Source organism: Parasteatoda tepidariorum, chromosome 1 (assembly GCF_982258835.1).
Source record: "Parasteatoda tepidariorum strain Cologne lab strain chromosome 1, Ptep-v5.0, whole genome shotgun sequence".
Taxonomy (NCBI): Eukaryota; Metazoa; Arthropoda; class Arachnida; order Araneae; family Theridiidae; genus Parasteatoda; species Parasteatoda tepidariorum.
The window spans coordinates 261,852-276,644 of NC_141755.1; the positions used below are offsets into that span (position 1 = coordinate 261,852).

At 28.6% G+C, this 14,793-nt stretch overlaps 1 protein-coding gene across 1 annotated transcript in view; it reads right to left on the reverse strand.

Moving 5' to 3' along the window:
• Positions 1-6,270: 6,270 nt before the first annotated feature.
• LOC107441232 (phytanoyl-CoA dioxygenase domain-containing protein 1) overlaps positions 6,271-14,793 on the reverse strand; it is a 78,680-nt gene continuing 70,157 nt past the window's right edge. The window contains exon 11 of the mRNA XM_043053349.3: positions 6,271-7,007. Within this exon, the coding sequence (XP_042909283.1) occupies positions 6,971-7,007 (37 nt within the window). The 3' untranslated portion in view covers positions 6,271-6,970. The remainder of the gene's footprint in view (positions 7,008-14,793) is intronic.

A 14,793-nucleotide genomic window follows, 5' to 3' on the forward strand; every position in this document is an offset into this window, starting at 1 on the left:
GATACTTGCCAACATTTAAGGCGGCAAAAGAATGCATATTAAAGAATCAAAATCAAATATTTACCCCAGGAAAAAAAAATAAATGCCATTGAGGTCCATTGAGAATCGTTGCTGAGGAAAGTGGAATTGAAAACTTAAAAACCAGTTTAATTGCCTGATGAGATTTGCTGAAGTTTCAAATTTTTGTTTCATCTGGTAATGAAACAAGTTTGATATTTACAATCCTAGCTGCATCGGTTCTGACTCTTTAGGCTTCGACTACGTTTTTATTTTATATTCACTTAAATATTTTCCGTTTCTTAAGTGCACAGTTTTTGTCTTCATGTTTTAAAAGGATTCTGAAGCATGAGTAAATGAGGGCATATCAGATATATAATGAAAGTGTATTTATGTTTATAATTATGGGAGTTGTTAACTTAATATCCCCGCTATTTTTCTACGTAAATGGCTAATAAGATATCGATACCGTTAATTATTATTTTTTCCGCACTTAAATTCTAACTTGTAAAATATTAAAAATGTTCCAAATGTGTTGTTTCAAATAAATTCATTTGCGACAAAGTTCAAAAAAATATACAAGCCCACGAAACGCCCTCCAATTTCATAATAAATGACTCGATAAAAATCATTTTAAAACATAAAAGATATGCTTTTCCTAAATATAAATTTCGAATTCGCACGTCAAGATGATTTAAAAAAAGGCACATTGTTTTTATAGTAGAAATATCTTACTTCAAAAAAAAAAAAAAAGAAAAGAAAAAAGATTTCTATTTCAGTTCAGATATTTCATAAAAACATCCTAGCAAATATCCACTTTTCAAAATTAAAACTCAATATAATAAAAAGATACAAAAAAACAACAACATGTTTTAAAATATATAAAAACAAAATAAAACAATATAAAATATAATTTTTTGTTGACATCCATAATTTCCCTTTAAATGTGCCTATTCCAGGGTAAGGAATATTTATATACAAATGTAAATAAAATAAATATAATGAATTAAATCGTTAACTAACACTGGTTAAAACAATTGATGGAACTAAAGATTATTTTGAAATGAAAAAAAAAATGAAAAAAACGAAGAAATGAAATGAAGAAAGAGCACATGGAACCAAACCTGTCCAAAATATCTTTCTTTATAAAACCAATGTCTGCGAGTACAAAATATATAGACAACTTGTACCTTAAATGAATAAACTGGTCACTTGTACAGCACAGTAGCTTACAGAGAAAAACATGTCTAATAGGGTGTATGTCTAACAGCTCGACTCGGACTTTTCTATTATTTACCAAGGAATTATTATTATTTATCATTCAAAGCGGCAATCGCATACACTCTTGCACCGAGGCACTCTCTGGCTCATCAATGGTCATTGGAGCTGGTTTACGAGCTCCAATTGAGCGTTCAAGGACAACAACCAATGCGTGTTCGATGAGATTAAGGTCAGTGGACATCACAGACCACTCCAATCGTTGAACATCTTCCAATTGAAGGTATTCATTCACAAAAGCAAGCCTTAGTGGACAGGCGTTTTCGTTCAAAATGATTAATTTTGCTCCATATGCTCCGAGGAAAAACCGACGGTTCGCGTTCATTTTAGCGACAATCGCTTCATCGATAGACCGTTTCATCGTCAGATCATTTCATCGACAGGCCATTTCGTCGACTGGATCATTTAGTCGACAGGCCATTTCGTCGACTGGGTCATTCGCTGACAGGTCAGTGATACAGGGACCATATCCTTCCCTCCTACGTGAGTTTTAGATCTGGTTCATTTCATTGACAATCACTTCATCGACAGGGTCATTTCGTCGACAGGATAATTTATCGACCGGATCATTTCATTGACAAGGTCATTTATTCGACAGGATCGTTTCGTCGACAGGTTCGTTTTATTGACAAAGTCATTTCGTAGATATAGTCATTTCATCGATAGGATTGTTTCGTTGACAAGGTCATGCGTAATTTTGAAACGATTTTAAGGGATTGTTTGCTTTTGATCGTAATTTAGTGTATTTTTACGTTAAATATTTCTATTATTTATTAGAATACTCTTATAGAATTTTTATACTAAAGCAAAATTTTTTTACTATGTTGTAATTGCAATGGAAGAAATGTTTTTTATTCTTTAAAAAGTATGATATCATCATCTCCTGTAGCTGTACATTCAGTTAAAAAAAACATAAATTTTGTGTGCTCTAATTGTACTTTTCAAGTATTTATTTCTCAGATAAATTGTTTTATTTTTTAAGTGAGTGCATCATTATGGATGAACACAGCTATAACTTCTGAAGTAAGGTAATTTCTATAACTGCTGAAAATGATTCCTGATATAGCAAGTGAATGAAGGTGAAAAGAACAAGAAACAAATGAATCAGCAAAATATTGAATCCTAAATTAGAGAATAATGATACGATTTTGGATCTGGAAATCATATTTTAATTTCGTTTTTCAAATAAATTGATAAGTAGTTGAGAAGAGTTTAACTAAGAACACTTGATGTATCAAAATCTACTTTTCTTTATCTAAATTGTAATAGAGCAACGCCTGTTTTCAGGATAAGGATTATCTTCAGATCATTACAAAACACGATATACTGGCCGTTGTCAACTGCCTATTGTGGCTAAAGTGTGACGTTAACAATCAAATTATTTTTAAAACCAAATCAAATTAATAAACTATGATATCGTGAGAATTAGAAGTGATAAAAATGTATTACAATGAAAATTTAGAGACTATTTCGAGAGGGGAAAGCTCAATTCTTCGCTGTAAAAAACATTTTTTAATTACACTTTAGCAAAACCATAGACTTCAGTGTAGTTCCCACAGTAATGAAAGTAATCATAGACCTTAAATAATTATCTATGCATAAGTAAACTGATTCACATGGTGTTTTGCGAGTAAGTTCTAAAAAAATGTAGTTTCGAAACATGTAAGGGAGTGTTTACATGGGATTAGAGTTGACAAATGGAGTATTTCTGATATTTTATCAATCAAACATTTTCTGTTTTGGTAAGAAGGAAACACTGCGTCACATTTTGATATGTAGTGACAAGACGAAACACAAAATTCTTATTCGAACTTTATCATAGTTTTGTTACCACTATTACAGTTTTCTAAGAACTATAGAAACGCAAATGCGTTGCTTAGGTAATTACAGAGGTGGAAGTTGCAGATTCTTACAATATTTGAAGTGCGACTAACCAGACCAAAAATGTTGAGAGACACTGGCATCAGTTTAATCATAATAACGTTGAAAGCGTGTTTGTGCTTATTCTTCAGAAAAGTATTTTTTTTTTCTATGGATAGCGAATTTTTAAAAAGATAATAATAAATAAATAATGAATCAATTCCTTTTTATTTGCAGGATTTATATTAGACACATCTTATTTAACAGAAAATCAAACCTGGAATTTAAACATAAGAATAAGTAACTATTATTCTACAAAAAAAAAAAGAAAGTTCTTGCTATTAAAATTTCGACTACTTCTTGACTATTTTAAATGCTCAAATTTTCACTGGTGTTCTGTACAGGAGTACAACACAATTTTAAAACACTTTCTGACCACTATAAGCAGAATTTATCTCCAGTCAAAACTTTGATTATTTTCCAGCCTGAGTAAGCCAGGAGACATAAAACTAAAATGTTGAAATACGAAAATTAAAAAAAGTATGTATATTGTTCACATATACACTTATAAACGCTTTTGAAAAGGATCTATCGGTACCATCCTTTAAAATATTACTATCATATTGCAAGTTTTATTAATTTAAATAAATTCGTATTCTCTGATAAATCAAAAAAAAAAAAAAATTTTGCAAAATTTATTTATAATTAAACATTAATGAGAATAAAAATCAGATGAGTATCAACAACTCTCCCCGATGATATGTTAAATTTAAAAATAAATTTATTTGTTATATTGTAACTATTTGCGTTTTAAACAACCCACTAGAAATACCAATTAAACAGGTTTACTTCCATCCTCTGAATAGAACCATCTTTTATATGATCATTTCTATTGCTCGCATACCCAGGATTTGTGGAGTTATTTTTCTCCTTTTTACATTAACGTTGTTTTTATTTTATAATGTAAAAGAATTTATAAACGCTTGAGGAACACATTGGAAAAAATAAAACCACTAAACATTAAAGTGCTATAAATAAATAATTAAATAAAAAAAGAAAATAACCTGGAAATACGAGAACGAGTTTTTTTATTTCAAAATTTTTCAATAATATTTCCTTTCAATTTTAGAAAAGTAATTGCAGAATTACCAGAAACTTCCCTCCGCAACAGCATGAGGAAGATGATTGTTATAACAAAATTGCCCATAAATAATATTTGCCAATATGGTTTTCAAGTAGGATTTTCATCTTATTTTTCCCAACATGCATTTTTCAAGATTTTTATAATCCTAGGAAGTATCATCTTTGCTCACTTACCTACGTAATAGCCTCTCATTTATTTAGTTTTTTTTTTCGATTATAAATTTAAGAAAAAAGATGAAATATATAATTATTGAAATTTTATGTACGAAGATGTTGTTAATATGTTAATCATAACAAAATGCATGATTACTTGCATGTGAAAAAAAAATCAGCTGAAAAAAAACAATGGAAAAATTAATATTTAAACAGGAATAGGAAGTAATAAATAAGAAGTAATTTTACTAGCTAACTATCTAAAAGATTTGCGTTTTTCTGATTAAATTTCTTGTAATCACTACTAATGTTATCATTGTAAAAGTTTGTTGCCATTTTTTTGGACAAAATTTTTAACTGCATTACTGCGATTGGTTGCAAATGTTTATATTCAAATAATATATTTTCAGCCAAAAAAAAATTGCTTATAAAGAAATTTAAGAATTTTTTTTCCAGCTTAATGTGGCTTAATAAAGAATAGAGAGAGTCGCTTGTAAGACAACGAATTCGCGGATTTCTGTTAAGTGAAATTTATCTCCCCTTGTGTACTTTTTTTTGCGCTGGAATCGGCAGTTCTTATGAATGATTGTGCAATTTTTAAAAAGGCAAGCAAATAAAACTTTTTTTCTGCATGATTTACTATTTCGAATACATTTTGGTATTTATTTCAAACTGTTTTTTAACAAATCAATAAGTTAGCTCTCTATATGTCTAGAATACAATGAAAGAATGACTTTTTATTTAAAAAAAATATATATTTAAAATTTTAGTTGCCATCAAACATTAACGATGATTTTTCTGAAGAGTCTGTATTCGTTTGCATTGTGTCGAAATTAGAAGTGATGTTTAATCAAATACTTTTTTGTCATGACAGAGGCTCTTGAAAAGGAACAGAAAAAACTGGATTGAAAAATGTTTTGACATTTCGACAATCATTGGATTTTTCTTCAATTTGAAACAAAATTTTAATTCACTAAACGATTATTGGCGGACTTCTGTTTATGTTTTTCTGTTTTCTCTTTTTCTTTTATTTATTTTTTAAAATTTGCCGTTTATTCGTTGTCCCCCCCCCCCCTCCTGAAAGTTGACGAAAATCATCATTTTGCTTTTGCTACTATTTTTGTCGTATTGAAATGTATGACTGCATGGATTTGAAAAGATGATCGTCAGCACTTGAAAAAAAAAATATTTAAGCTTAGGAATACAGAGTGTACGATACAGAAAGAAGGATTTTTTACTTGTTACCTTGCATCATTACAATAGTTAAAATCGGAAACAGAGCTTAAAATTTCGATATTCTATGTTGAGATTTATGTATGATAACATCTAATCTCTCACTTATTTTTTCATTATTTTATTCCTCTTTATTATTCCTTTCGAGATTAATCCTGACACGAGCTTATAGAATAAAGACCTCAAGAAAGATATTTTTTTCGACAACAATAAATAAACTTTCATTATTTACAGCAAAAAGAGGAATAAAAAATAGCTTTCGAACAAATTGAATTTTTTTTAAAAAAATGATACATATATATATATATATATACACACACACACACACACACACACACACACACACATATATATATATATATATATATATATATATATATATATATATATATATATATATATATATATATATATATATATATATATATATATATATATATATATATATATATATATATATATATATATATATATATATATATATATATATATATATATATATATATATAAGAGCTTTTCTTCCTCGAAATGTTTTATTCCTCTTTTTATTAAAGTGGCCCTCATGGTATTTTTGATGTTGAGTTTAATAGATAAAAATTCTAGAACTGATAAACAAATCTTTTATTTCATCGTACTTCCTGTACATTTTTCTACACATTTTCGCAATTTCAAATTTCTAAGTCGTATAGTTTTTGAGTGGAAAAACAAAATTTAAAACAATTTTTTAATGTAAGGATGTAATATATATATATAGTGGGCACATTTATTATTTCCGAAATAAACACTAGTAATAAAATTTTTGCTCTCATTTTTTATCATTTAGTGGGTATCTTAGTTTTTTAGTATTCCCAAACTAAAATGTTTTAATTTACTTAGATTTTACATCAAAATAAACACATCGATTAATCGATTTTTAATACTGAATGAAATAAGAAACCAAAAATTACGTATTTAAACTTATTGCACTTCCAAATAATTTTTAACATACATATGCCATCCAAAATTTAAATTCAGAAAAGTGGATTAAAAAAGTTTACCTTTTTTAAAAATACGCTTTGTAGTTGTTATTTTACTGTTGGTTCTTTCGCAAAGGTGGCATATTATTATATAATTTTTAATATTCCCTTATTTTTTCTTTCTTTCTTATTACATGAGAATAATTTCTACTGATGTTGAAAATATTCAGAAATGACATCCTTCACAATTCATCTTTCGCTTGACCAGTGACAAAGTCTCTTATTACTCTTAATGGAAGCGTCATCTGGGGTTGACAGGCGGATCTCCTTTTGCTCCAATTACAAATTTGTTACTGGAACCTTTCATGCCATGTCAAGATTTTTACCCTGCAAAGAAATATGTATCATCCAAATAGCAATCATATAAACTTATTTAGCACTCATGTAAATACAGAATTAAGAAGGACTTACAAAAAGTATATTAAATAGGAAGTAAAAGAGCAGTTATTTAAGAAAAGACAAGTAATATAACTTTTAATGAAAAGATTTCAATTTGACAAAAATTTTCAAAAGCAAACGTTTCTTCAAATTGAAACTTTCGTATCAGTTGTAATGGGTTACGTGATTTTTAATTTTTTAAAAACATTTATGGATAAAAAGTAATAAACTTGTTTGTCAGTTATCATTACTGTTTTCAGTAAAAATATCAGAATAGAAATACAGTTTAAATAAAGTTCATGAGTCAGGATTCAGGTAGAACGGTTTTTGACTTATCTGCCATACGAATATTTTAAGATTATTTCCAATAGAGATTTTCAGTGGCTAAATGAGTGGATTTTAATTTTTAATAATTCGACTTTTTTCCGCTCCTTTAAAATTTGAGATATTAAAAGTTTCATTGCATATCATAAGACTTACTTTACTGTTCGAAATTTCAAAGTACCCATTTATTTGATAACTTTTTTCTGCATAACTCGAATTACGTTGATATACACTCGATAACAAAAAAAATCGACACACCAAGAAAGCGCCAAAACGTGCAAAATCGAAGCTCGATCAGGCTGGAATAATGCCGACTGGGGACGTATAGTCTTTAGCGACGAATCCCGCTTCCAACTGTGTCCTGACGATCATCGAAGACGTGTTTGGAGACGCACAGGGCAGAGGGGGTATCCTGCCTTCTTTATTGCACGCCACACCAGCCCTCAACAAGGCATTATGGTCTGGGGTGCCCTTTCCTTTGACAGCCGGACCCCTTTGGTCGTCATTAGAGATACACTTACTGCACAGTGGTACGTCGACGACATCCTAAGACCTGTTTTGCTACCGTTCCTTTTGCAGCGCCCTGGGCTGGTTTTGCAGCACGCAATGCCAGACCACATATGGTACGTGTTGCTATGAACTGTCTGCAAGCTTGTCAAACTCTTCTTTGGCCTGCCAGATCACCCGATCTCTCTCCCATCGAGCATGTCTGGGATATGATGGGAAGGCGATTGCTATTTTTTCCCCAAGTATGCATTAATTAAAAAAAAGTCATTTTTCCCCTTTGCTCTTTGTGGGAATCATGCGACCTACTTGATAAACCAATTACAATTACTAGGATTTCCCTTTCCCCCCAACTTTTATGCAGGAATACGACGAATTTGTGACAGATTCTCTCCCACCATTCATCTCATAATGATTATATATATATATATATATATATATATATATATATATATATATATATATATATAATACAAAAATTATAAATACTTTTTGTAAGAGTTTAATAAAAAAATTATTTTGGTGCGTAATAAATAAAGTAAAGTTATTTGTGTAATTGTAGGTAATAGATAGCAATATTCGGTATATGTACTAATAATTGGATATAGTCATGATTAAAAAGGTTAAATGATAGGAATGTCGTGATAAAACAAATTAAGGCCGAAAGTATATATAGGTAATTAAATTAAGGGGGATGTGATCGTTAAGGAAAGTGGTAGTACAATGCTAATGTGGGATAACAATAACCCAATAGGTCCAAAGGGTCACAAAGTGTGAGGTTTGAACAAATTGGATAAATTGGTATCACCGAATTTAGAATAAGGGTGAAACTAAAAAATAATTAAAGATAAAAAGATGAAGAAACAAAGTCATGCTATATCCAGATATAAGTATTTAAGATAAATGGGGTAAATTGATGTTTCCAATATTATCAAGAATACAATGCCCAAAACAATAATAAAAGGGTGCTCACCATACATAAGGACATATTAAACAAACAGACATCAAAGGAAGACGGGGAAATAAGCACTTCAGCACTATATTCAATTATTAACAAATTATTTTTATTTAGTAACAAATATCGATCGTTACAATTACTACACAAGAATGGCGATTATTAGAAATGGGTGATAAGGGAATTAAAACAATGAAGGCGTCATACATAAAAGTAAAATATAAAAGAACGAGTAATTTAATCGTTAAAATAATTATGAAAAGAAAACTTAAATTTGAGAGGGCTTTTAATGTTAAAGAAAACTTAAAGGTATAAACTGTTGATTTTAAATTTTTCAGAAATTGATTACAGCTATGGATTTAATTTAAGATAAAGGTTAAAAAAAAAAGGTAAAAAAGAAATCCCTCGATACGGACCGAAGTCCGCATCTCGGAGAAAAAAATAGGAACCAGCCAGAAGGCTCGAGAGAAAGAGAAAATGTCTCCAAAAGTGACTTAAAAATTCCTTAACTGGGGTAGACCAGAAAAACTACGACCAATTAAATTTAAAGAGGCGGAGAGTTTGAAATTTAAAGTAAAGGGATTGGCTAGTTAGCCCCCCTAAAATTAAAAGAGGAAAAAGAAAGGCGTGAATAGAGGGGTTGGTTGACTTTCCCCACAGGAAGTGCGATGACCGCAACGACCATGAGAAAGGTCACCAAGAAAGTTAAAAAGATTGCTAAAATAAAAAAAGAGGAATAACGTTTAAAGAAAAAAATTGAAGGCTTAAATAAAATTAGAAATAAAATTGTCACATTACATTAAGTGTATATGTGACAATACCCGGACAGACCGGAAATTTTTTATAAAATTTTCGAAGTCGTAAGAAAATTTTAATTTTAAACAAATATTGATTAAAAAAATCAAAATATAAGAATTTTCCTCAAATAACAAATGTTCCGAAAAGTATGAAGACAAAAATTGCCTAAAATTCAAAGTAACGAAAAAAAATTTTTTTTAATAAAAATAGATACCATAAAATAAAATTCAAAACTTAGCATAAAAAGTAAAAGTAGAAAAAGATAAAATTGGAAAAAGAGTCACAGCTGTTTCTGTACACAGCTCTGAATTTCTGTACTTAGCTACATAACCATTGTTACAGGCAAAAAATCTGATATGTTCTCTTTCATGAACACTGGAATGAAAACACAGAAACAGCAGTAATAGTTCGTATAAACACAAGAAAATAAACAATTCAAATCAACACTAATAACAAATGATTATATGGTGAGCAAATATTGTTAAGGGCGACAACTTGGAAACATCAGTAAAAGTTTAAAAAAAATTTTATTACATGGATCTCAAACATATTGTGACGCAACTAAAGCGAGGAAGAAAAAAACGAATAAGGCCAAATAAAACAAAAAGTATGTAAATACAATTACTAATAAATGTCAATTAATATGACATAACAGGAATAATAACATTAAATTGGAATCAAAAGTAAAATTCGATTGCATTTTGCAATAAATAAACAATTTGTCAATTAGTAATATCAACATAATTATGAAATTTTGATTGGAAACGTCGTTTAGAACGCACTATGTTTGAGATGATCATACATTGAATTCATTGATCATAAAATATGTGAACCAAAAATACGCTAAACAGAATTAAGTTAACCATACACTCTAATAAAAATAAAAAATTTATAAGACATTGTGATAAAAGGATTGAAGAGAAAAAATTGTTCATAAACAAGCAATGTAACTTTCAAATTGCTGACACAAAACTAAGTACTTAAAATGAATAAAATAAATTAAGAGTTATTCTCATATTCATGAATATAAGGTTTAACAAATAATAATATAAAGAACATCTTATCTAAGAAACATCTCATTTACTGATAAAAAATTATCGCAATTAATTAAATTGCAAGTTGAGAATAACAAGTATTGTACATTAAAGACACAAAGTTTATTGTGTGATTGATAAGTCTATTTTTCAAAAAAAGAAATCTCAGCTTGAAAAAGGCAGATAAGAGAAATATCTTTCCCTTTTTTGAGGAAGTGGGGGGGGGGATTTTCTTGACACAGTTTTATTGAAGTCAACAAGCAGGGTTCTGATGGTCATTCCTTGAGGTTACCCCACAGAAGGACAATCTTATCTGGTCATTTGATCCTTTTCTCCACAGGACTCTCCCTTCAACCTGGGACATTGTGGGGAAGGGTTCCCTTCTGCAGGTGTTTTCCCCAATTAACGAAATTGATGAAACAGGAATCGACCAGGGGTTTTACAACATCCTGTCGAGGAAGAGGCCATAAAATCTGTCTAAGCACTCCAGAGAAAGTAAGTAGTAAAATTCATGCTGTGTGCGATTTCAACTGGACAGCGCTTTCTCCTTCACCCCATGACCTTAGATAAGAGACCACGTCCTAGAACATACATCCATGAGACAAAAAACGGTAGTTGAAAATGAGGGTTCAAAAGTTATTCATTAGAGGGGAGATTCTTCTTCTTGAAATTCTCAGAGCATGGAATGATGAGGAATAAAATAGGAAATTGTCCATTTTCACACAAATATGCTCAATAAGAAAACCTTTGTTTCATGATCAGGAATTGCGATACAATAAAATATCAGTACAATTACAAATTTGAGATATTTGAAGAAATATCTATTTGATAAATAGCACTTAAGACATACACTATAAACACAAAATTATTGCAATTTATGTTAAAGCTATATTATTGAGCATAATCGAACGAATGAAGAAAAATATAAAATGTCCAGTCACTTAAATTCAATACAACATAAGATTAAAAAAAAATTAGAAATTGATTTGAAAGTATACTAAAAAAATTAAAAATAAAGACAGAGTGTATGGTTACGTACATTAAATATTATTCATAGTGATCACATTTACAAAGAATTCGCAAAATTCATGATAAACACAGTTAAAAAAAATGATTGGTAGTGGCATTAATTTATTAAATTTGAAATTATTATTATTATATAAATTTGATGATGCATTTAAAGATTTAGTTTACACAATTTATATATTAATTGAGTAGGAAAATGTATACAAAGAATCTTGTATAATTATAAATTTTTTTTTATTTTTAGTTTAACCTGTGACCTATTGTATATTTATTCGTTTGTGCAAATAGTCATTAAATAATTAAAGCATCGTTAATTATAAAAGATTTTGTAAATAACGTACTATTATAACAACAATCTTAAAAAAATGATGGTAACAAACAAAATTGTTTTACGAAAGAAAATATTCATATAATTAAAAAAATTTTTTTTTTAAATACATTTAACAAATGAAGGAATGTTCTTAAACAAAGCAAAAAAATAGTTGTTTTACCTCAAAAGATACTTCATTATTATTTTAAAATAATGAAGGTAAATTATAAAAGTCATTTACCTTATTAAATATTAATGTATATATTCAAATTATTTAACCAGGAATCAACAAGTTAAGCAGATGATTTTTCCCATAGAGCATCAACACAATTTAATTTATTTAATAATTCACTTGAATCATTATTTTCTTTTTTTTATATATATATCATCTGGTTTCTTTAACCAGGAAATCATAATTTATCATCTGGTTTCTTTGACCAGGAATAACCTTCTGATTCATTTTTGATCAGGATAATAAAAATAAAAATTAACTTCTGGTTCTATTTTGACCAGGGAGAATTCAAAAAAAAATTCTGGCTTAAAATACCAGCAAAAAAATGAAAAGTAAGAAGAAAATTCCTTAATGAATAAAACCTTAATTAACAGTGGACCAGGGTTTGAACCTGGGCTTTTGCAATGACGCAATGTACTTCTTTTATACTATCGTATTAACCAAAGTTAAACATCAGGAAGAACCGCTTAAAAAAAATATCATTCCCGAAAATCGTTGAGCTCAGGTATTACCCAGAGCAATCAGGACATATTTTATCCCAATTATATTAATAAAGTAATCCCAAATAAATTTTTGAGGCATCTGTATTACCAGACACGATTCAGGAAAATCACTATCCCAAATATATATATATTTTTTTTGTAATAATTCAAATAAACACTAAATTATCAGATACACCATTAGGAAAAAGGAAACAAAACCAATCAAATAAGCCTGCCAAATCTTATATCAAAGCATAAATTCACAAAAGTTGATAACATTAAATAATAAAAATTGGGAAAGACGAAAAAAAATTTTTTTTTGTTTGTAAAAAAAAAACTAAGAATGACCAAAAGAATAGTTTAGCCAGTAGATAGTAGAACCAAAATAACCTAATCATGAAATTTTCATTCTTAATATACATAAGATCACGTATAAATACAATTATGGTAAGTATTTTTATTTGTAATTATATCTTTTTTTTTATTATTCATAAATATAGAGCAAATAAACGTTTATGTAGGAAAACAATTAGAATAGTTTGAAAAAAAAAAGAAACATTGAACCATTCCAATGAAAGATCCAAATGATGGGTAAAGTAGCAATCCTGAAAAATTACTGAAGACGTCTCTTCAGCTTGGTATGGCCAGCATACAACAAAACTTAAAACAAAATTGGGACTCAGTCCATCAATATGGAAACTTTGATTAATTTAGTTCAAAATTAAATATTTTTCATGTAGAATAATAGAACAAAAAACACAACTTATTAGATTGTGTAAAAAAATATAATCAGAGCACCTTGTTTTGTAAAATTAGCACTATTAAATAATATACATTACAGTTTATAGTAGCTAAAATATTTTTGTCTTTTTTTATGCATACCTCTTTTTTTTTAGGTTAAACATAAATACAAAATAAATCACTTTTGCAATATTATATTAATATGCCTATTTAAAATGTTAGATACACAGTTAGATATAGTTCAATAAACACTTTGAGAATATTTTATGACATTCTTATAAATATATATATCAATTTTATCACTACCAAATCAAATAGCAAAACACATAGAGAAAAATTCAAATAAGAACAAATGTATTGTTTCATTTAATTCATTACACCATAATAAAACCTAGGACCTCACAACAAAAAAATATACGGCACCATTTGTAAGAGTTTAATAATAATTATTATTTGGTGCGTATAAGATAAAGTAACATTGTTTATGTATGTTTATTAATAGATAGCAATATTCGGTATATGTACTAGTAATTGGATATAGTCATGATTAAAAAGGTTAAATGATAGGAATGTCGTGATAAAACAAATTAAGGCCGAAAGTATATATAGGTAATTAAATTAAGGGGGATGTGATCGTTAAGGAAAGTGGTAGTACAATGCTAATGTGGGATAACAATAACCCAATAGGTCCAAAGGGTCACAAAGTGTGAGGTTTGAACAAATTGGATAAATTGGTATCACCGAATTTAGAATAAGGGTGAAACTAAAAAATAATTAAAGATAAAAAGATGAAGAAACAAAGTCATGCTATATCCAGATATAAGTATTTAAGATAAATGGGGTAAATTGATGTTTCCAATATTATCAAGAATACAATGCCCAAAACAATAATAAAAGGGTGCTCACCATACATAAGGACATATTAAACAAACAGACATCAAAGGAAGACGGGGAAATAAGCACTTCAGCACTATATTCAATTATTAACAAATTATTTTTATTTAGTAACAAATATCGATCGTTACAATTACTACACAAGAATGGCGATTATTAGAAATGGGTGATAAGGGAATTAAAACAATGAAGGCGTCATACATAAAAGTAAAATATAAAAGAACGAGTAATTTAATCGTTAAAATAATTATGAAAAGAAAACTTAAATTTGAGAGGACTTTTAATGTTAAAGAAAACTTAAAGGTATAAACTGTTGATTTTAAATTTTTCAGAAATTGATTACAGCTATGGATTTAATTTAAGATAAAGGTTAAAAAAAAAAGGTAAAAAAGAAATCCCTCGATACGGACCGAAGTCCGCATCTCGGAGAAAAAA